Source organism: Homalodisca vitripennis, chromosome 3 (genome assembly GCF_021130785.1).
Source record: "Homalodisca vitripennis isolate AUS2020 chromosome 3, UT_GWSS_2.1, whole genome shotgun sequence".
Lineage (NCBI taxonomy): Eukaryota > Metazoa > Arthropoda > Insecta > Hemiptera > Cicadellidae > Homalodisca > Homalodisca vitripennis.
The window spans coordinates 206,591,944-206,616,723 of NC_060209.1; the positions used below are offsets into that span (position 1 = coordinate 206,591,944).

General features: G+C 37.9%; 1 protein-coding gene across 1 annotated transcript in view; it reads right to left on the reverse strand.

The window, feature by feature from the left end:
* Nucleotides 1–24,780, reverse strand: part of LOC124358058 (phosphatidylinositol 4-phosphate 3-kinase C2 domain-containing subunit beta-like) — a 212,912-nt gene that overhangs the window by 113,242 nt on the left and 74,890 nt on the right. The window contains 2 exon segments of the mRNA XM_046810345.1: nt 2,902–3,045; nt 20,453–20,561. Coding sequence (XP_046666301.1) covers nt 2,902–3,045; nt 20,453–20,561 — 253 coding nt within the window.

Sequence of the window (24,780 nt, forward strand, 5' to 3'; positions counted from 1 at the left end):
ATTCCCAACAAACCACAAACAATGTTCTCCAACACGAGTTCAGCACTGCAGCTCACTGAAACAACATAACATTAACAAATAATCTGTAGCCAGGCCAGCATTCCCAACAAACCACAATGTTCTCCAACACGAGTTCAGCACTGCAGCTCACTGAAACAACATAACATTAAGAAATAATCTGTAGCCAGGCCAGCATTCCCAACAAACTACAAACAATGTTCTCCAACACGAGTTCAACACTGCAGCTCACTGAAACAACATAACATTAACAAATAATCTGTAGCCAGGCCAGCATTCCCAACAAACCACAAACAATGTTCTCCAACACGAGTTCAACACTGCAGCTCACTGAAACAACATAACATTAACAAATAATCTGTAGCCAGGCCAGCATTCCCAACAAACCACAAACAATGTTCTCCAACACGAGTTCAGCACTGAAGCTCACTGAAACAACATAACATTAACAAATAATCTGTAGCCAGGCCAGCATTCTCAACAAACCACAAACAATGTTCTCCAACACGAGTTCAGCACTGCAGCTCACTGAAACAACATTATATTAACAAATAATCTGTAGCCAGGCCAGCATTCCCAACAAACCACAAACAATGTTCTCCAACACGAGTTCTAGCATGCAGCTCACTGAAACAACATAACATTAACAAATAATCTGTAGCCAGCCAGCATTCCCAACAAACACAAACAATCCAACACGAGTTCAGCACTGCAGCTGAAACAACATAACATTAACAAATAATCTGTAACCAGGCCAGCATTCCCAACAAACCACACAACACGAGTTCAGCACTGCAGCTCACTGAAACAACATAACATTAACAAATAATCTGTAGCCAGGCCAGCATTTCACAACAATGTTCTCCAACACGAGTTCAGCACTGCAGCTCACTGAAACAACATAACATTAACAAATAATCTGTAGCCAGGCCAGCATTACAAACAATGTTCTCCAACACGAGTTCAGCACTGCAGCTCACTGAACAACATAACATTAACAAATAAACAGGTTCTACAGGCCAGCATTCCAAACAATGTTTCTCGAGTTCAACACTGCAGCTCACTGAAACAACATAACATTAACAAATAATCTGTAGCCAGGCCAGCATTCCCAACAAACCACAAACAATGTTCTCCAACACGAGTTCAGCACTGAAGCTCACTGAAACAACATAACATTAACAAATAATCTGTAGCCAGGCCAGCATTCTCAACAAACCACAAACAATGTTCTCCAACACGAGTTCAGCACTGCAGCTCACTGAAACAACATTATATTAACAAATAATCTGTAGCCAGGCCAGCATTCCCAACAAACCACAAACAATGTTCTCCAACACGAGTTCAGCACTGCAGCTCACTGAAACAACTTAACATTAACAAATAATCTGTAACCAGGCCAGCATTCCCAACAAACCACAAACAATGTTCTCCAACACGAGTTCAGCACTGCAACTCACTGAAACAACATAACATTAACAAATAATCTGTAGCCAGGCCAGCATTCCCAACAAACCACAAACAATGTTCTCCAACACGAGTTCAGCACTGCAGCTCACAGAAACAACATAACATTAACAAATAATCTGTAGCCAGGCCAGCATTCTCAACAAACCACAATGTTCTCCAACACGAGTTCAGCACTGCAGCTCACTGAAACAACATAACATTAAGAAATAATCTGTAGCCAGGCCAGCATTCCCAACAAACTACAAACAATGTTCTCCAACACGAGTTCAACACTGCAGCTCACTGAAACAACATAACATTAACAAATAATCTGTAGCCAGGCCAGCATTCCCAACAAACCACAAACAATGTTCTCCAACACGAGTTCAACACTGCAGCTCACTGAAACAACATAACATTAACAAATAATCTGTAGCCAGGCCAGCATTCCCAACAAACCACAAACAATGTTCTCCAACACGAGTTCAGCACTGAAGCTCACTGAAACAACATAACATTAACAAATAATCTGTAGCCAGGCCAGCATTCTCAACAAACCACAAACAATGTTCTCCAACACGAGTTCAGCACTGCAGCTCACTGAAACAACATTATATTAACAAATAATCTGTAGCCAGGCCAGCATTCCCAACAAACCACAAACAATGTTCTCCAACACGAGTTCAGCACTGCAGCTCACTGAAACAACATAACAATAACAAATAATCTGTAGCCAGTCCAGCATTCCCAACAAACTACAAACAATTTTCTCCAACGCGAGTTCAACACTGCAGCTCACTGAAACAACATAACATTAACAAATAATCTGTAACCAGGCCAGCATTCCCAACAAACCACAAATAATGTTCTCCAACACGAGTTCAGCACTGCAGCTCACTGAAACAACTTAACATTAACAAATAATCTGTAGCCAGGCCAGCATTCCCAACAAACCACAAACAATGTTCTCCAACACGAGTTCAACACTGCAGCTCACTGAAACAACATAACACTAACAAATAATCTGTAGCCGGGCCAGCTTTCCCAACAAACCACAAACAATGTTCTCCAACACGAGTTCAGCACTGCAGCTCACTGAAACAACTTAAACTTTGGTCATTGTTACCAATTGGCCAGCTGTGTTTGTGCACTATATAACATGCTTAACAGAAAGCGTGTTTATTTTATATGTGAATTGATATAAAAAAATGTGTAACAATAATAGGTATTTTACTTTCAATATATTTCCATATACATGTCCAGTTATCCAGACGTTCACACTGACGTGTAACAATCAACCAGTGCCTTTAATTAGCCGATTACACACATAAAGTTATAAAACATTAAACCATGTAAACATTATTGTTTAATTTATTGTCAAAGTAAAAAAGTACAGATTAAATTAATTATTCCAGCTATATGTTGGAAACTTACCATCACTAGTGAAGCTAAGAGGTGCCTCCTTGTCTGGACAGTGAACAGTCAGCTTGACACTGGTACCCTGCAGGTAAGAGCTCTCTATCAGTGGGCTGATCACGAGCCCCACATTGGTGTAAGGGTCAGAGTGGACAAATTCCCCTGTAAAACATCACTACTTTATACACAGCGAACAGTCAGCTGGACACTAGGGTGGGCTGAAAAAACTAAATTTTCGAGTATCGAGTTCTAATAGGGCTCAAAAGTTGCGTATTCTTGAGCTGATTAAGAGAAAAATAATTTAAAAAATATTATTTAAAATCTTTAGTTCGCGCAACGAGCTTAAAGTTTTGTAAAAGTGTACTTTTTTGCTATTTTCAAAAAAAATATTTTAAAACCGTCTTATGATGATTTTTTAAAATTTTACTACCGTATATATATTACGTTTATAAGTCCATAACGTCAATAAAAATATTTAGATACTTTAAACAAACATATAAGGTTCTCAAGAAATATCGTAATTATTAGAAAATTGTACGAAAATAACAATTTTTCTTCAAAGAGTAAAACACCACAGATTTGCAGCTCTTCGCCCATTTCACCAATGTTTTGGTGGAATGACCCAGAACTCACCATGGGGAGGTGGCTGCAACTCGAGTTCCACCCACACCCTAACCAACCATCCAACCAAATAGGGTGTGTTTGAATGTATTTACATTATTTACATGTTCTACGCTTCCCTAAGTTTACATACCTTAGAATGACGTCGAAGGTTTAAACTCTGATTTATGTTCAAATTTTAGCATGACAGACCTTGATAACAATGTGGTTCTGATAAATCCATCTCTGTTATATTGACCACACACTTTGTCCAACGCTTCTGTCACTAACTTAACCCATTCGTGACTGAATAAATTACTATAATTTTTGGACTACAGAACTGGATATTTTCCATGCTTTCGTGTAAGAACATGTGCACATTGCATAACACTTAATGTATAACATGCTATGAATATTATACATTTACTCTAGTTATTCCTTGTTATTGTATGAACACAAAATGTTAGTTTTTTTATATAAATATATTTACAAATTATTTACACCATTTACAAATTTTTAATATACATCTTTAGAATTTGGTTCGGGTGTGAAACACCTCAAAACATGTTCCCAGATGAAGTGGAACATGACACTTTTTACATTGGTAGACTGTTTCACTTCTTTTCCCCTGTGAGGCACAAACTTTACATTTTCTTGAGGGCTTGGCTTTGGTGGTTGGAGGTATCTTTTCAATAAAATGCCCCCAAAACTTTCCTTGAAGGCGCAGTGGTGATTCTCCACAAGCGGGAAGCCTACCAAAGGGTTACCTGAGCCCAACAAGTTTCGTCACAGAAGTGATTATAAACACATCTGATTCAGTGCAGTTTTCTCTTAACTACCTCGAAATGATAGGATTTATTCCGTCATTGACGGTAAAACGCATTGTACTAACAGTATTTGGTCCAACACTTCACGCAAAATCACAAGGCCTAGCCGGTGGGTTATCGTCACTTTCATTATCACTGCTGTCAACGTTTGTACCATCAGACATTTAATTATTTTCATGTATCATGTCATCTTGTTCGCTGTCACATTCCTCATCACCACTTCATCTAAAACATTAGCAACGTAAGTCGCAAAATCATCTGAATTTACGAACACATCATTCCGGTCGCGAGACGCCATCTTGACTGTTTACAAACGAAAGAAAGCTGTTTTGCCAAGATGATTTGAGGCAACATCAGATGATTTTCAGCAACGAAGAAGAAGAAAAACATAGACTAGAATATTGAGAACAAAATATGCAGCAAATGTGAATGCCTCTGCGATCTATCGGCAATATATTCAACTACGTCGATGTAGTGTCTAGCGGACGGGCGCGGCCCGTCTTTAGCCGTTGGGCCGCGCGAAGTGAAGGATGGAAACTGCCCGTCCAATGTCTTGAATGGGTTAACACACCTTTCCACGGCTTGCGTGTGGCAAGGAAAGTTCATGAACTCGAACTCTGGTAAAGTTTTGTTCCTCAAATAGGTTGATATTGTTTCCGTTGTTAATTTCCTCATCATAGGAGGAGGATAAACTTTGCATTTAGACCAATCAACGAGCTCACTGTAGTCCTTAGCTTCAAACTTAAGAGTGAGTGTATGAAATATTCTTACAGCCGATTTGCTGTTATTTTTCACACTTCTTGCCTTCAAAACTCTTCTGAAACCTAACTCTCTTATATGTAGTCTTTCGTCAGTTATCATTGTTAACAGCATGTTTTCTGGGTGACACAAAAAGGAGTTTCTTTCAATCACATGATCAATAACTTTTTTTATTTCAGCTGACAAATCTCTGGTAGTCGGACAAAGTGTGTGGTCAAGATAACAGAGATGGATTTATCAGAACCACATAGTTATCAAGGTCTGTCATGCCAAAATTTGAACATAAATCAGAGTTTAAACCTTCGACGTCATTCTAAGGTATGTAAACTTAGGGAAGCGTAGAACATGTAAATAATGTAAATACATTCAAATACACCCTATTTGGTTGGATGGTTGGGTAGGGTGTGGGTGGAACTCGAGTTGCAGCCACCTCCCCGTGGTGAGTTCTGGGTCATTCCACCAAAAAATTTGTGAAATGGGCGAAGAGCTGCAAATCTGTGATGTTTTACTCTTTGAAGAAAAATTGTTATTTTCGTACAATTTTCTAATAATTACGATATTTCTTGAGAACCTTATATGTTTGTTTAAAGTATCTAAATATTTTTATTGACGTTATGGACTTATAAACATAATATATATACGTTAGTACAATAAAAAAAATCATCATAAGACGGTTTAAAATATTTTTTTGAAAATAGCAAAAAAGTACACTTTTACAAAACTTCAAGCTCGTTGCGCGAACTAAAGATTTTAAATAATATTTTTAAAATTATTTTTCTCTTAATCAGCTCAAGAATACGCAACTTTTGAGCCCTATTAGAACTCGATACTCGAAAATTTAGTTTTTTCAGCCCACCCTACTGGACACTGGTACCCTGCAGGTAAGAGCTCTCTATCAGTGGGCTGATCACGAACCCTACATTGGTGTAAGGGTCTGAGTGGACAAATTCCCCTGTAAAACATCACTACTTTATACACAGCGAACAGTCAGCTTGACACTGGTACCCTGCAGGTAAGAGCTCTCTATCAGTGGGCTGATCACGAGCTCTACATTGGTGTAAGGGTCTGAGTGGACAAATTCCCCTGTAAAACATCACTACTTTATACACAGCGAACAGTCAGCTGGACACTGGTACCCTGCAGGTAAGAGCTCTCTATCAGTGGGCTGATCACGAGCTCTACATTGGTGTAAGGGTCTGAGTGGACAAATTCCCCTGTAAAACATCACTACTTTATACACAGCGAACAGTCAGCTTGACACTGGTACCCTGCAGGTAAGAGCTCTCTATCAGTGGGCTGATCACGAGCTCTACATTGGTGTAAGGGTCTGAGTGGACAAATTCCCCTGTAAAACATCACTACTTTATACACAGCGAACAGTCAGCTTGACACTGGTACCCTGCAGGTAAGAGCTCTCTATCAGTGGGCTGATCACAAGCCCTACATTACTGTAAGGGTGATCACGAGGCCATGTGGGAAGCTGGTGGTTGTGACGCTGGAATCTTGTGTGTTCAACTCTGAACTTGTCTGGGATTGCTATCAAGTGGTTTCTTCCCTTGGCTGACTGACTACAGTCACATTAAAGTGAACTCCAAGAAAAGTGTGTATTTTAAGTGGTAATAACACAACAAAATATTATTTACTTGTGCACAATACTTACCTTGGATCTCATGTAAGTTAAAACAACAAATATTTTCTTTCATGGAAGCTTCAGAACTTTATCATGAAACTTGAATCAAATACTGAACACTAACAAGCACGTAAACTATCAAGATTAAGCCAAGTTAAAGACTTTCAATAATCAAGCATAACACTTCACACAACTATATTATTCACTCCAAACTTATAAGCCTTTTAAGATTTAAAATAATATGAAATATAATTCATGTATTACTCATCTATGAAATAACTAAATAACAGTGACGTCACTGCCAAGTCACAAACTAACAGTGATATTCCACATCATACAGCGTTGGCACACAGCTGCTTGGCCACCTGTAACTAGACCAGTGACCCAGACACCGTGTCAGCATTGTCAGCGCTGACCTACAGCAATACAGCCAGCTGCTGTACTCATACTATTGACACGGCACTTGATTGCCATTTAATCAAGAGTTTTTAGGTCTATGTATTTTTGACAAACTTCTCTCATTTTTTCACTATCTGACAAAGCAGTTGATTAGCACATCTAAATCAAATAATATACAGTAATTCATTCATTTATACTCTGACAATTAAACCACAATTGGAAAGCCTACGGACAAGTAGCTGTTTCCCACATATCTTAATGACGTCACTAGAATAGCCAACTCAAAAAAAAGTAGTGATGTATTAGATTGTGTGATAGACTCCAGCTCACACCTGCTATACAGCAGAAAGTACAGAGTGAGAAGGTCACAGACGGGAGCAGTGACCCAGCAGTTGCTGACAGTGCACACAACTACTCTGCCTCAGGCACTGCCACTGCCAACTTGATATCTCACTCAATCCGACAACTGTCTTCCTCTTTCTAAAATATTAACAATTTTTATTTTCAATTATTTTCCTGACATAAGTAAATAATTCTCAAAAATGTCCAAGAACAAGACTACATCCGGACCTAAATATCCCTGTGGTATTTGTAGTCATCATCATCATCGTTAGACGTTTCCGTTCTCACGGGTCGTCGTACACAGCCTCCTCCACTTTAGTCTATCGTCCCATGTCTCCTCTTCATCCACCTGTATTTTCTGTAGTCCCCTTCTCTCTATGTCCTTCCACACTTGGTCCTCCCATCTTCCTCTCGGTCTTCCTCTTGGTCTTCTTCCTCCTTCCTCCTTCTCCAGTGCTATTCTAGGCATTCTATTATCTCCCATCCTCTTCACATGCCCCATCCACTGTATTCTTCTTCCTTCCATTGTCTCTTGCAGTGAAACTACCTTCAATCTTTCTCTGGTTATTTCGTTCCTTATTCTATCTCTTCTTGTAGTCTTCTCTATCCCTCTTAAAAATCTCATTTCTGCAGCTTGCAATCTGCTTAAATCATTTTTAGTCCACGTCCACGTCTCTGCTCCATATAATAAAATTGGTTGGAAATAAGATTTATACATCAATACTTTTGATTCTTTCCCAATGTTCCAACTCCACACAATCTTCTTTACCATATTGAAAAACTTTCCACTCTTCCATATTCTGTTTCCTATCTCTTCTCTTATTGTGCCCCTATCTGTTATGATACTTCCTAAATAACAGAATTCCTTCACCTTTTCAAGTCTTTTTCCTTCAACTAACACGTCTTTGTTATTTCCATCCCTTCTCTCTACTTTCATTACTTTACATTTTTGTATGTTCATCTCTAAACCATATTTCTTCGCCACTTTTGCCCATTTGTTTAGCTCTCGTTCTAACTCTTCTTCCCTATTTTCCCATATCATTATGTCATCCGCATATGCTATTGTCTTAAGTTCTTCTGCTCCTCTGTTTCCTTGTACTTCTAGAATAATTTCATCCATTATAATATTGAAAAGGAAAGGTGACAATATGCTTCCCTGCCTTACTCCTCTCTCTGTTTTAAAAGAATCTGTATATTTTTCTTCAATTCTTACTCTGTTTTTACATATGCCGTACAGGTTCTTTATTCTTTCTACTATTCCCTCACGCAATCCTCTCTTTCTCATACTCTCCCATATCCTTTCTCTCAGTACCTTATCATATGCCTTCTGTAGGTCTATAAACGCTACCATTGTATCTTTTCCGTATTCCCACCTCTTTTCTAACACTTGTCTCATCACAAAAATAGCATCCACCGTTGACCTACCTTTCCTAAAACCACATTGCTCCTCTCTTCCTGTTTCTTCCAGTACTGGTCTAATTTTCTGCAACAGTATTTTTTCATAAATTTTTTGTGTATGGCACAACAAAGTTATTCCCCTGTAATTCTCGCATTTTTGCTTATTGCCTTTCTTAAAAATCGGCACTATTATTCCCATTTTCCAGTCTTCTGGTATCTTCTTTTCCTTCCAAATCACTCTCATCACTCTGTACAACCATTGAATTCCCAATGGGCCCGCCGCCTTTATCATCTCAGCCGTCAGCTCGTCTATTCCCGCAGATTTCCCCTCTTTCATCTCTTTAACCGCTTTTTCCAATTCGCACATACTAAAATCCTCTTCATCTTCTGTTTCCTCTGTCATATCTCTTCTTTCCTCTTCATTTTCTGTTCCTTCCAGTAGTTCCTTAAAATACTCTTTCCACGTCTTCAAAACCTCTTTCTCCTCCCATTTGATTTCCCCTGAAACATCCACCACCTTAGTCAACATTTCTTTAGGTTTCGTCTTGTTCCTTATCACCCCATAAAAAATCTTCTTATTTCCTTTGAAGTTTGATTTCAGCTTTTCTTCAAAATCCTTCCATGTCCTCTCCTTTGCCTCCTTCATCATCTTTGCTGATGCCCTTGCAAGTCTCTTCCATTTATCCCTCTTTTCGTTTGACCTATCCTTAAACCATTCTCGCCAAGCTCTATTTTTGTTTTTAACTGCTTCAGCAATTCTTTCATTCCACCAAGGGGTCTCTTTATCCCTTCTTTTACCTGAAGTTCGTCCACATGTTTCTTCTGCAGCTTTGACTATAGCATTCTTGAAATTTGTCCATTCCTCCTCTCCTGTTTTGACCTCCCCCTTGGGTATCGTTCCTCTAATGTTATTTACAAACTCCTCTCTAACTTTCGTATCTTTTAACTTCCATGTCTTGATTCTTGTTAGTCTTTTGCATGTATCCTTTCCAAACCTCATTCTTTGAAAATCAGCTACCACCAGCCTGTGATCTCCTCCCATACTTTCACTGGGTATAACTTTTACATCTGCCATGTATGGCTGCAGGCATTTCCTCACTAATATATAATCTATTAAACTTGGCTGTTCACCATTCCAATTGTATCTTGTGTATTTGTAGTATAGGTGTAAAATTCTCTGGTATCTATTGTACTGGTCCCTGCAACCTATGGTACCATGCTGGATGTGTAAACATTGCTGAAAAACATTTGAAAAAAATGAATAAAGAGGAAATCGACCACTGGACATGTAAAAACTGTAATACAACATCAGCATCCCTGATTCTACCCACTAAACAGGATCACATCAAGACAAATGGTCAGTCACCAGGGCCTGCACCTAAAATTGCTGAACATGGTCATCAACATCAGGAGAAAATCTCAACAACTTCCAGCTTGGCAGAGGAGCTAGAAATGGTCAGACAAAGTGTCCAAAAATATGAAGATCTAGAAGAAACAGACATGGAAACCTCTTTGACCATAGCGGCTGAAGCTGGCAACTTCCTACTGAAGGAGAACAATAATCTCAAAAGAGACATTCAGATATTGTCAAAACAAAAATCCTCATTAGAAGATACTTTTGCAGGGTTGGAGTTGAAGCTGGAAGAAATGACTGAACAAGAAAAAACATTTTTGCACAAAATAGAAACCCTGCAGGAAAAATTGCATGAAACATTGGCTCAACTGGAAAAGGAAAAACAGCACAGATTAGAATTACAAAACTTATTTGAAGAGAATGACAGAATGCAAACCTTTTCACTAGATGAACAAAAGAAAAAAATACTGGATCTTGAAAAATTAAATCAACATCTGACAAAAAAACTAAACGTGATAGAACACAATAATTATACAGATTTAAAACTAAGTTTTAATAAGATTGAAAAGTCAGATCAATTTCAAGATACTAAAATGCTCAAAGACATAGGAACTCAAACAGTCCATGAAGAAACACCTGTCATAAACTCCAGCAGCCTCGCTCTGACAGAATTAGCTCAAGTGAAGACGAGACAAGATCGAATGGAGGACGTTGTTAAAGAACTACAAGAACAGCTTAAGACTCTAAATTTATCTAAACTCCCCAGCGCAAGTGAATTGACTGCACCAGGAATTAACACACATATATCTGGTCCAAGAACGTCAAAAACAAGACATTTTGTGCCAAAACAAGTTTTTTCTGATAGGAAAAAGACTGCTTTTAGCATCTCGCTTCAGGCAGCCAAATACAACACTAAAATTGACACAGTTGGAGCCAGACAAACCACTCATAAAAAACTGAATTATACAACACCCCTTCCAGAACAACCTGACTGTTCTACAGAAATTGACATAGTTGGAGCCAGACAAACCACTTATAAAAAACTGAATGATATAACACCCCTTCCAGAACAACCTAACTGTTCTACAGAAATTGACATAGTTGGAGCCAGACAAACCACTCATAAAAAACTGAATTATACAACACCCCTTCCAGAACAACCTAACTATTCTACAGAAATTGACATAGTTGGAGCCAGACAAACCACTTATAAAAAACTGAATGATATAACACCCCTTCCAGAACAACGTAACTGTTCTACGGAAATTGACATAGTTGGAGCCAGACAAACCACTTATAAAAAACAGAATGATATAACACCCCTTCCAGAACAACCTAACTGTTCTACGGAAATTGACATAGTTGGAGCCAGACAAACCACTCAGAAAAAACTGAATGATATAACACCCCTTCCAGAACAACCTAACTGTTCTACGGAAATTGACATAGTTGGAGCCAGACAAACCACTTATAAAAAACTGAATGATATAACACCCCTTCCAGAACAACGTAACTGTTCTACGGAAATTGACATAGTTGGAGCCAGACAAACCACTTATAAAAAACTGAATGATATAACACCCCTTCCAGAACAACCTAACTGTTCTACGGAAATTGACATAGTTGGAGCCAGACAAACCACTCAGAAAAAACTGAACTGCACTCTTCATTTCACTCTTCATCAGTCAGTCTAGCTCCGTCCGTCGAGCTGATAACACGCCTCGCCTTATCGCTCTTGTTTGGTAACGTTTCAACACGCAAATTGGTGTCGTTCTATAGTGTTTTATTTCACTGAAACTAGCCATTTATTTTCATTTTATATTTATATGTGTTTAAATTATTAGTTAATATGTCATCTCTCTGTGGTGCTTGCAATCAATCCTATGGAAGTGATGAAAGTGATGCGATAGTCAAGTGTTCTGGCGCGTGTGAGAAATATTTTCATACGCGATGCATTAAAGATGACATAGTTGGCAAGAAAACCCGTTCGTATCGTGAATGGAAGTGTATAGAGTGCCGAAATCCGTCATCTGTTCAGAGTAATGATAGTTCTACTACAGGCTTAATTACAAAAGAGTTTATTGTGAGAGTCTTGGATGACTTCAAGAAGGAGATGTTTGGGGAGATTAAGAACTTCAAACATGAGATGAGTGAGCTTTCTGTGTCAGTTCAATTTATATCAAGTAAACTTGACGAATCAACACAGCTGATGAAAGAGGTTAAGTCGGACATTGCGTCCGTGAAGCGGGGGAGTAGTGTGAGGAGCTGCGAAGCAGGAATGCCAAGTCTTACGTCGGAGGTCTGCTCTTTGAAGGACAGAATTAGATCACTAGAGCAATATACAAGAAAAAACAACGTTGAAATAAGTGGTCTTCCTGTTACTCAGGGTGAGGACGTCATCAGCCTCGTGAAGGATGTTGGATCGTCTCTGGGTTTGGAGATTACCAAGAATGACATCTCTGCTGCTCATAGAGTCCCGACCTTCCAAAAGAACCGTACGCCTTCATTGGTGGTTCCAGTTCGTGAACAGATCGACTAAGGAGGACCGTCATCAACAAGTTCAGGGAGAAAAGGGGTGGGATGACAGCACATAATGTAAACGCAGCCTTTCCACTGCACAAGTTGTATATCAACGAACACCTTTCACCGGAAAACAAGGTATATTCTAAATAAACTCAAATCTAAGACGATAGGAACTAGGTTACGCCTTCACCTGGTGCCGTGACGGAAAGTTTTTTGTTAGAAGGTCACAAGGAGACAAATATATTAGGATTGAATCTTACGATGCTATTGACAAACTTAGGTGAACATAGAAGCCAAAGATTTGTAGAGTAAATGTTTATTTGTAGAATGTTGTTAATATCAAAGTAAACTAGAATTAATGTTTTATTTTTGTATTGTTGATTTTTATCTGTGAAAATCAACATTTAAATTTAGCAATTATCTTCTCTTGTAATCTTTATTTGGTATTAAAATAAAATTTTCGTCGTATGACCATTTTTTTGTGTAAATTTATAGTACAATATTTTAAATTATATCCATTTTTATTAAATGTGTTAAAAGTAATATTCAATTAAAATATCTTTATTTGTATAATGACAGATAATACTCAATCAGACATTAATACATTTTTCAACTTAGAGAGTAATCAAGGAGGTTTCAATATCATCTACACTAACATAAGAAGCATGAGAAAAAATTTTGACAGTTTCATTATCAATATAAAACAATAGTATTAATAGAATTAACATTATCATTACTCAGTGAGATATGGATCGGTACTGACGAAAGTAGAGTTATTTAATATTCCAGGCTATGTTCTGTTTGCTGAATGTAATGATGTGTATAGATCAGGTGGTGTTCTGTGTTATGTAGACAATAGTTTTGATTGTAATCAATTGCAGTTAAACATGACAACAGCTGATGCCCTGCTTCTGAATGTCAGGTTTAATAGATCTTATTTCAAATTACTTTGCCTATACAGATTGCACAATTTTTCTGAAAACTTATTTTTAGACGAAATATCTAATGTTTTAAGTAATATAAACAATAATGTAATTTTTGTAGGTGACATTAACATTAACATAGCTGCTACTAGTGCAGTATCGAATAATTACAGCACTTTATTGTATAACAATGGATTTGTATCATTAATAAAATGATCCTACTAGGATAACCAATATATCTAAAACATGTATAGATCATGTATTTGTGAGAAGCAGAAACATAAGTAAATATAAAAGTGCTGTCTTTGATGAAGGTATAACAGACCATTGTATATTAGGAAATTAGTTTTAGAAATAACGACAACATCAACTTAATTAATAATAAAATTTCACCTAAACAAATCTATTATTGATTTTAATTAGTTAAAAAAATAATTACAAAGTACTAGTTGGGAAGAAGTTTATTCAGAAAGAGATGTAAAATTTATGTTATCGTAAATTCCATGATTTGTTAATTAAAATTGTAGATAGCTGTAGTAAAACATTTAATAGTTGTCACAAATTATTGAAGGCTAAGTCTTTGAGTCCATGGATTAATCAACAAATTTTGAATAAATTCAAAAAGAGAAAAGAAACTATTCAAAATTTGTTAAAAGAAGACCTTATGACAACGTTTTAAAAAATTACTTTAACAAATTTTGTTCAGACATAAGCACTCAGGTTTCCTTCACAAAAAAATAATTTTTATGCAAGAAAAATTGAAAGTTGCAGTGGAAATGTATCACAACAGTGGAAAGTAATTAATAGTCTGACAGGAGTGACCTCCAACAAAAATGTAGAGCGCATTGAATTGCAGACGGAACATTCACGGCAGAACCAAGCGTCATCGCAGACGAGATAAACAAATACCTTATCTCTGTCCAGTCTGGACCGACCTTGTACAGTTCCCACAGTTACTCTTCCACTTGTCCGTTCGTATCTGCAATCATTTTTTATAGAACCAATGATCTAAATGAAATAATACATGCAGTGAAAAATTTAAAGAATAAAAAAATCAACAGGGTTTTGAATAAGATTAGTGTTGAGTTGTTAAAATTCATTATAGATGAAATCGCTCCAATACTGGTTTATTTAATCAACATTAGTTTTAGCACGGGCATTTTCCCTGAAATGTTGAAGTTAAGTTCAGTTGTTCCAATTTTAAAGAAAAATAATTCTTTTCAATTGGACAATATAAGACCATTAGTTTGCTTTCTGTTTTCTCTAAGCTCTTTGAAAAAAAATAATGGTCAAAAGACTGCTAAAAATATTTAGACAATTTGAATTTTTTTTAGTAAACGACAATTTGGTTTCGTAAAAGGAAAAATCTACAGAAGACGCTTTAACTTACATAACAGAAACCATTTATAGCAGTTTGAATTCCAGATTAAAAATGTACAGGACTTTTTATAGATTTCAAGAAAGCATTTGATTTGGTTGACCACGAAATTCTATTAAACAAGTTAGAATATGCAGGAATTAGAGGTATTGCTTGGAGTTGGTTTAGGACTCTCATTACAAATAGAAAAAACAACAAGTAAAGATTCAAAATACCTTCAGCTCAACTAGAACGGTTGAATCTGGGGGTTCCGCAGGGATCGGTGATATCTGCTGTCTTATTTTTAATATTTATAAATGATTTGTTAACATTGAATTTTAACGGGAAAATTACAGCTTTTGCGGATGATATAGCCATTTTTTACTCACATGAGAATGAATTAACTATTAGCGAACAAATAAATAGTGGACCTATTATTATTACGTAAGTGGTGCCTCATAAACAAAATGCAAGTTAATGTAAACAAATCTAAATTTTTAAATTTCAGTTTTTCAAAATTTTGAATTGCCAGTTCCTGTAAAAATTCCATTCTGCATCTTGCAACATGATTCTTTGTAATGCCAACCATTAGAAAAAGTAAACACTTTCAAATATTTAGGAATTACATTGGATAAAAAATTTACTTTTGAAGAACATATTTCCATTCTACATAAGAAAAATTACATCTACTATTAGAAAGTTTTATTTTTTTAAGAAATTTTTGTAGCATTGAATTGTTAAGATCTCTTTATTTTGCACTAATTTAATTCCAGATTACAGTATGGCATATTGTGTTGGGGTGGAACTTATAACTTTTTAATAAACAGATTAAGAACAACACAAAAACTATTTCTTAAGGATAATTTTAAAGAAGGCAAAGAGAGAAAGCTCTTTTCCTCTTTATAGCCAATTAAAGATTTTGCCTATTCAGCATCTATTCATTTTTAAAGTATTAAGATTGTTTTTTGTCAGAAGTGGTAACTTAGGTACCAATAATTTATATTACGCAACAAGATTCGCACATAACAGAAATTACAGACTACCAAAAGTGAACAAAACCATTTTTAAACATTCAATTACTTATTTAGGTCCGAAATATTTTAATTTTCTTCCACTTGATATAAAAAATGCAGCTAATTTAAAAAACTTTTTGTAAAAAATCAATTACTTTGGCTTTCAATGCAACAAGACATAGGTTATCTTAACGTTAATGTAATATGAAATAATTTGCTGTTTTGTTTTTTTTCTTATTTGTTTTTTTCTTTTTTGCTTCTCCTGTTTGTTTTATAATACACGTCTAAAGGAAATATGTTTGTAAAGTTTAAGTTTATTTTGTATACTTCCAAAAAATTTAATTTTAGATATGTAAACACTGCAGAGGTGGCGATTGTTTTTTTTTTTTTTTTTTTTTTTTTTTTTTTTTTAAGTACATGCTAGACTCATTTTATTTTATATGTTTCTAAAATATTTTTCTTTCAAAAACTGGTCACATAACTTTGATACAGTGGCCAGTTAATTTCCAAACAATGTATATGTATTTTTATATTTGTTGTTACTAATTGGAAATAAATTCATTTATTCATTTATTCATTTATTCATTTATTATTTAACACAGATACAATACCCACCATCAACTGCAAAGATCCGTCCCAATGGTGAAGACATAGAAGCATTTTTTAATAGACACATAGAGTTTTACAAAAACATAAATAACAACTACTTCTATACTCTCACCAGACCACACTCCGCTCCTGTGCAAATCTCCTCCTCCCACTCAGAAGCTGATCCTGCAAACACTTTTGAAAATAGTTTTTTAGAAACCCTCACTCCCAAAAAAAGCAGAGAAAAACTAATCACAACCTTATTGACCAAGGAAATCAACTAAGGATATTTCATCAAAACATAGACTGCTTAGGTGGGAAAATTAACAGATTGACACACATTCTAGAACTTCATTCACCTGACCTGGTAATCTTGTCAGAGCATGGTCTTAAAGAGTACCAGCTCTCAAGTACTAGACTGCCAGGCTACAACTTAATACCTGCAGAAAAGGAGGTGTAGCAATTTTTTCCAGTGAAACACTAGGAAACCAAGTACACAATTTAACAACTGAGCTTGCTTGTGAACTTACGTGTGAAACTCACGTAGTACATGTGACTATTGGCAAAACCACAATCTATGTAATTGGAGTCTACAGACCACCAAGTGGAAACCTTGACAATGCCCTTGACATTTTATCTAGTACTCTGGACCTTATTCCAACATGGAAATGTCCTACTATAATCATGGGTGACATTAATGTAGACGGGCTGAATCATGACTATAAAAACCAAAAACTTAAAGACATGTTGGCCAGTCATAACATCACCAGGATAGATCTCCCACCCACTAGAGTAACTCTGAACTCTAAATCATCAATTGACTTTGTCTGCTCTAACCTTGACATAGGTAAAATTGACGCTGATTTAATTATCACTGGCCTATCAGACCACAAAGCTCAGCTCTGCTCAGCTAGTATTCCGAACAAAAAATTACCTTTGCCCATTTTAACCAATAGACATTTCTCACAGAAAAACCTAGATTACTTCAAAAACCTGCTTCATTTAGAGACATGGCAAAATGTATATAACTCCCCTTCTGTGGAAGAATCCTATGAATATTTTCATGAAATACTCATTCAAACTCTTAATGCAACATGTCCACACAAAAAATCCCGCCCGAAAATAAAATCAAAATTCAAAGCAACCAATGAAGAATCTGAAAGGTTGAGAAAACATTTTCTAAGATCCCTGGAAATGGAATTAACAACTGGCAGTGAGGGTGATAAAATAGAAACAGCTATCAGAAAAAAGAACTATGACCTCTACTTGAAAAAACTGAGGAAACAGTCAACCTCAGACTTCATTAATAACTCACATAACAAACAAAGGGCTGTTTGGGAGGTTATTAACTACGAAAAATGCAATAACAGTAAAAAGGACGAACCACTTAAACTTATAATCAATGAAAAACTGATCCAGGACCCTTTGGAAATAACTGAACACTTCAACCATTACTTTACAAAAATAGCTGACATCACTCTCTGTAACGCTAACCAGGCCATAAATAATCAGCTAACAACATGGAAAGACTATGGCGATGTACCTGACTTCATCCCACTCTCAACCACACCGGAAGAAGTCCTTCATATACTCACATCCCTTAAATCGAAACCAGCCGCAGGTGTCGATGAAGTCTCTTCCACACTCCTAAAACACTGTAAGGATGAAATAGCAAATCCCTTATGTCACATAATTAACCTGTCGTTTTCACAAGGTGTCTTTCCCATGAAACTGAAACTTGCAAAAGTATTTCCTAAACACAAGAAAGGCAATACAACATCAGTGGAAAACTATAGACCTATATCGATTCTTCCAACGATATCAAAAGTAATTGAAAAAATCTTTCTGAATCAATTGACAGCACATCTGACTACTCAAAACATCTTGACGCCTCAACAGCATGGCTTCTTACGAGGAAGATCCACCACCACGGCTATAGTTCAACTGACAGAGTTTATTATCGACAAACTTGAAGAAGGTACAACAGTAACCGCCATGCTACTAGACTTCAGCAAGGCTTTTGATTGCCTAAACCACTCTCTACTGCTCCAAAAAGTAGGGAATATGGGCATTAGGGGAGCATCACATGACTGGCTTGCTAGCTACCTGAAAGATCGACAGCAACTAGTGGAAGTAAATTATACCAGAAACAACACATCCCATAAAGCAAGATCAACCTTACTCCCAATCACTAGAGGTGTACCTCAGGGATCTATACTTGGACCAGTGCTCTTCATATTGCTGACAAATGACCTACCAAGCTATCTTCTTGACTGGGCCCAAGCTATGTTATATGCAGATGACACCGCTCTTCTTTTTTCCAAAAAAGACACAGAATCTCTTGAAATAAATTCATTTATAGCCCTGAATATGACAAAGCAATACTGCCAACATAATGACCTAGTTCTTAATGAGAGCAAAACACAACAATTAATATGGAAAGGCCGAAGAACCAATGATTACTATGGCTTACCTGAAATAATCCAAGATAATGAAGCCAAGTATCTCGGCATAACAATAGATGACAATCTCTCTTGGAACTCACACATTGATGGTCTTTGCAGCAAGCTCAACTCTAGTATCTATGCTCTTAAAAGAATAAAAAGTACTTGTAACAATGATACTACCAGGACAGCATACTTCTCTCTTTTTGAATCTCATCTGAGGTACGGACTACTTGTGTGGGGCAACTCCTCAGTAAGAAACAGGGAGCGGGTTCTGGTTCTACAAAAGAAAGCAATTCGAATTCTTGTGGGACTGACTCCTCAAGACTCATGCCGTCAGGCATTTGGAGAACTAGCGATCTTGACAGCTGTCTCACTCTACATCTGCGAGACCATCTGCTTCACAATAGCTCAGAAACCTGACCAGCTAGGTGACACACACAGCTATGACACCAGAAACGCCTGTAACTATGCCCTCCCCACACACCACCTGATCCTATTTGAAAAGAAACCTACATACATGGGGAGAAAACTTTTCAATCATCTTCCAGAGGACCTCAAGAGACGCAGAGATGAGAAGTACTTCAAGACAGCACTCAAGGCCTGGCTGCTGCAGAAACCATATTACACCCTAGAAGAATTTTTAAATACCTGATTGTACAACTAAATTACATTGACACAATTCTGTACTCCATGTATACGAATAAAGATTTCTGTATTCTGTATTCTGTATTCCCTTGCCAGAATGAACAATGTGATTGTTTGATGGGTTCCTGGTCATGAGGGGATCCCTGGTAACGATAGAAGTGACACTTTGGCCAACCTGGCGCACTGAACGTGAGAGAATGTGTAGAGTGCATCCAGGTCTCAGAATGAGCAATGACCTTCTCTTACTAAAGTAGATCAGTGTCTTCCCGAGTTATCGCTCTGATTACAGAACATGGTCATCTGAGGAAGCATCTTAACAAGAACCAGCATCCTTCAGGAGGATCCGCTCTGTGGAATGTGTGATGAACATGAGGAAACTACTGAACACCTGCTCTTTGATTGTCTTGCAATAGCAAGGGAGCGGTATGCCATATTTAGTAGTTTGGACAAGGGTGGTAAATTTCCTAAGGAGGACCTGATACGTAGTTTTCAGCAGTTTGTGGAGCTGCTGATACTGTAGACTAGTAGGCCTCGTGGTGTGCTTCCGGGGTGCGCAAACGGCCCTTGAGGCTTAAGTGCATGGCAATAAGCCACCCTATAGAAGAATAAGAAAAAGAAGAAATCAAGCACAGCCATAACTTACTCAGGGCATGAATCATAGCTTACAATAATTCCATAGACAGTTAGTTGATGTAAGGCTATTCTAAGACTTATTTTACAATTTATATTTTCAATTTTATTTTGTTTATCTTAACAGAACATACCTCGTAGGGCTTTGACCATGGTATAAAACGCCACCAAATCAGGATCATGAAGAGTTGGCTTCTTCCTTTCCTCGAGCACATTGTCATAAAGCTTGCTTTGACGGTAAGACTGAAAAATATGTAAATGGTCAGAGAATCAGTAAACAGTTTAACTTTTAAGAAGATACGTGAAATTTAACACGTTAGCTGCCATGTAATAATGATCGGTTCGACAATGCGTTACTTGTAACGTTTCACTTAATCAGTGTAGTAGTGGATTTGTCAGCGATCTGGCGGATGTTGGATGAACTACCACAAGGTTCAAGAGCTACTTCAAACAAAAGTATAGTAATTTATTTGTTCATTTATTTTATCATAAGTAGCTAAGAAACTGAAAACGCATAACTTTTTCATACCAATCGGTACGACGTCTACGTTTTTGAAACTTTGATTCGAAAGGATGTGGGATAAATTAAAAACAATGATAAGAGGCAAATTAAGAGTTATGCAAAACAAAACAAATGTTACAGCTAAACATCACTACTACTTTTATCAAGAGGGCCTAGATAAAGTAAAAACTTTTAAATGATTGGTCAACCATAAAGCTTTTCAGAACTTTACATACTACAAGCGATGTGTAAAGATAGTTTTTTTACAAATACAAAACACTAAAAATACAATATTTCTATTTGCCACCAGAGTCACTAACAGGTAGTGTAAAATAACCACCAAATTATCCACATTCGCTCCTGTTACTTTCCCCACTCCCACTACTTAGTTCAGGTCTGTACCCTCAACTTCAGAGTCCAAGTCAGAGCCACTGGAGTCACTAGCAGACAGTGTAAAATAACCACCAAATTATCCACATTCGCTCCCGTTACTTTCCCCACTCCCATTACTTAGTTCAGGTCTGTACCCTCATCTTCAGAGTCCAAGCCAGAGCCACTGGAGTCACTAGCAGGCAGTGTAAAATAACCACCAAATTATCCACATTCGCTCCCGTTACTTTCCCCACTCCCATTACTTAGTTCAGGTCTGTACCCTCATCTTCAGAGTCCAAGTCAGAGCCACTGGAGTCACTAGCAGGCAGTGTAAAATAACCACCAAATTATCCACATTCGCTCCCGTTACTTTCCCCACTCCCATTACTTAGTTCAGGTCTGTACCCTCATCTTCAGAGTCCAAGTCAGAGCCACTGGAGTCACTAGCAGGCAGTGTAAAATAACCACCAAATTATCCACATTCGCTCCCGTTACTTTCCCCACTCCCATTACTTAGTTCAGGTCTGTACCCTCATCTTCAGAGTCCGAGTCAGAGCCACAGGAGTCACCGACGGGCGGTGTAAAATAACCTCAAATTGACCTACATTCGCTCCCACTACTTTCCCCACTCCCAATACTTAGTTCAGGTCTGTACTCTCATCTTCAGAGTCCAGGTCAGAGCCACAGGAGTCACTGATGGGCGGTGTAAAATAACCTCAAATTGACCTACATTCGCTCCCACTACTTTCCCCACTCCTAATACTTAGTTCAGGTCTGTACCCTCATCTTCAGAGTCCGAGTCAGAGCCACAGGAGTCACTGATGGGCGGTGTAAAATAACCTCAAACTGACCTACATTCGCTCCCACTACTTTCCCCACTCCCACTACTTAGTTCAGGTCTGTACCCTCATCTTCAGAGTCCGAGTCAGAGCCACAGGAGTCACCGACGGGCGGTGTAAAATAACCTCAAATTGACCTACATTCGCTACCACTACTTTCCCCACTCCCAATACTTAGTTCAGGTATGTACTCTCATCTTTAGAGTCCAGGTCAGAGCCAAAGGAGTCACTGACGGGCGGTGTAAAATAACCTCAAATTGACCTACATTTGCTCCCACTACTTTCCCCACTCCCAATACTTAGTTCAGGTCTGTACTCTCATCTTCAGAGTCCAGGTCAGAGCCAAAGGAGTCACTGACGGGCGGTGTAAAATAACCTCAAATTGACCTACATTCGCTCCCACTACTTTCCCCACTCCCAATACTTAGTTCAGGTCTGTACTCTCATCTTCAGAGTCCAGGTCAGAGCCACAGGAGTCACTGATGGGCGGTGTAAAATAACCTCAAATTGACCTACATTCGCTCCCACTACTTTCCCCACTCCGAATACTTAGTTCAGGTCTGTACTCTTATCTTCAGAGTCCAGGTCAGAGCCAAAGGAGTCACTGACGGGCGGTGTAAAATAACCTCAAATTGACCTACATTTGCTCCCACTACTTTCCCCACTCCCAATACTTAGTTCAGGTCTGTACTCTTATCTTCAGAGTCCAGGTCAGAGCCAAAGGAGTCACTGACGGGCGGTGTAAAATAACCTCAAACTGACCTACATTCGCTCCCACTACTTTCCCCACTCCGAATACTTAGTTCAGGTCTGTACTCTTATCTTCAGAGTCCAGGTCAGAGCCAAAGGAGTCACTGACGGGCGGTGTAAAATAACCTCAAATTGACCTACATTTGCTCCCACTACTTTCCCCACTCCCAATACTTAGTTCAGGTCTGTACTCTCATCCTCAGGGTCCGTGTCAGAGCCACAGGAGTCACTGACAGGCGGTGTAAAATAACCTCAAATTGACCTACATTCGCTCCCACTACTTTCCCCACTCCCAATACTTAGTTCAGGTCTGTCTCCCTCATCTTCAGAGTCTGAGTCAGGCCTACTGGAGTCACTGGCGGGCGATGTAAAATAACTTCAAAAATACAATGATTATTATTGACAAAAAGATTTATTTGTAGTTTGGCATTCAGAGGTCGCTTTAGTGGCGGTAGCTAAAGTGTTAAGTACAAGAATAACAGAAGGATTAAACATGTATTTCTTTCATTATGATATATAATATTTGTACAATGAGAATTGCAGTTAAAACTTATTCTACATAGTTTTGGAGGAGGTGGAAATGAGAGGCTATCAAAACAGTTAAAATATGAAATGATAATTTTTTCTCGGATAACATTTTTCTTAGCTTGATGACACACATAAAAATAACTGCCAGACATACAAATAAATGATGACCCTTTTCATGCCGCTAATGAATCCCATTATTTTCCATAAAGCCAAGGAAAATAAGAAACACCTATAAAATTTAATTTTCTTCAAGTTGAAAGCTAATTTTTATTATACATTTGCTGTAAGACGTAAATACAAAAATATATAAAACAGGTTATTTTAGTTAAAATTAGCATATTTATTGATAACAAAATAAAAATAACATTTACCATACTTATGATTTGATCTAAATTCAAATTAATAGTATACTTTAATAAAACTGAAAAACTGTATAAATTACTAATTATTAGAGCATTTTCTTATTTAAATGTTCGTAGATAAGGCCTATCATCTAATCTTACCACCTGAGCAGACATTTGGTTATGGCTCTATAGGACACGCAAGGTAGACAAGCAAGGTAAACAGCAGATGGGTGGATGGCTCTATAGGACATGCAAGGTAAACGACAGGTCGATGGATGGCTCTAGAGGACATGCAAGGTAAACGACAGGTCGATGGATGGCTCTAGAGGACATGCAAGGTAAACGACCAGGTGGATGATGGCTCTAGAGGACATGCAAGGTAAACGACCAGGTGGATGATGGCTCTATAGGTCATGCAAGGTAAACAAGCAGGTGGATAGATGGCTCTAGAGGACATGTAAGGTAAACGACAGGTCGATGGATGGCTCTGTAGGACATGCAAGGTAAACGACAGGTCGATGGATGGCTCTAGAGGACATGCAAGGTAAACGACAGGTCGATGGATGGCTCTATAGGACACACAAGGTAAACGACAGGTCGATGGATGGCTCTATAGGTCATGCAAGGTAAACGACCAGGTGGATGATGGCTCTATAGGTCATGCAAGGTAAACAAGCAGGTGGATAGATGGCTCTAGAGGACATGCAAGGTAAACGACAGGTCGATGGATGGCTCTATAGGACATGCAAGGTAAACGACAGGTCGATGGATGGCTCTATAGGACATGCAAGGTAAACGAGCAGGTGGATGGATGACTCTATAATACATGCAAGGTAAACAGCAGATGGGAGGATGGCTCTATAGGTCATGCAAGGTAAACGACCAGGTGGATGATGGCTCTATAGGTCATGCAAGGTAAACAAGCAGGTGGATAGATGGCTCTATAGGACATGCAAGGTAAACGACCAGGTGGATGGATGGCTCTATAGGTCATGCAAGGTAAACGAGCATGTGGATGGATGGCTCTATAGGTCATGCAAGGTAAAAGAGCAGGTGGGTGGAGCTAGACAAAGGGTGCCCCCTTCTCCTGCCGTGCAGGTCGTCTAAAAATACTTCCTCAGTCAACA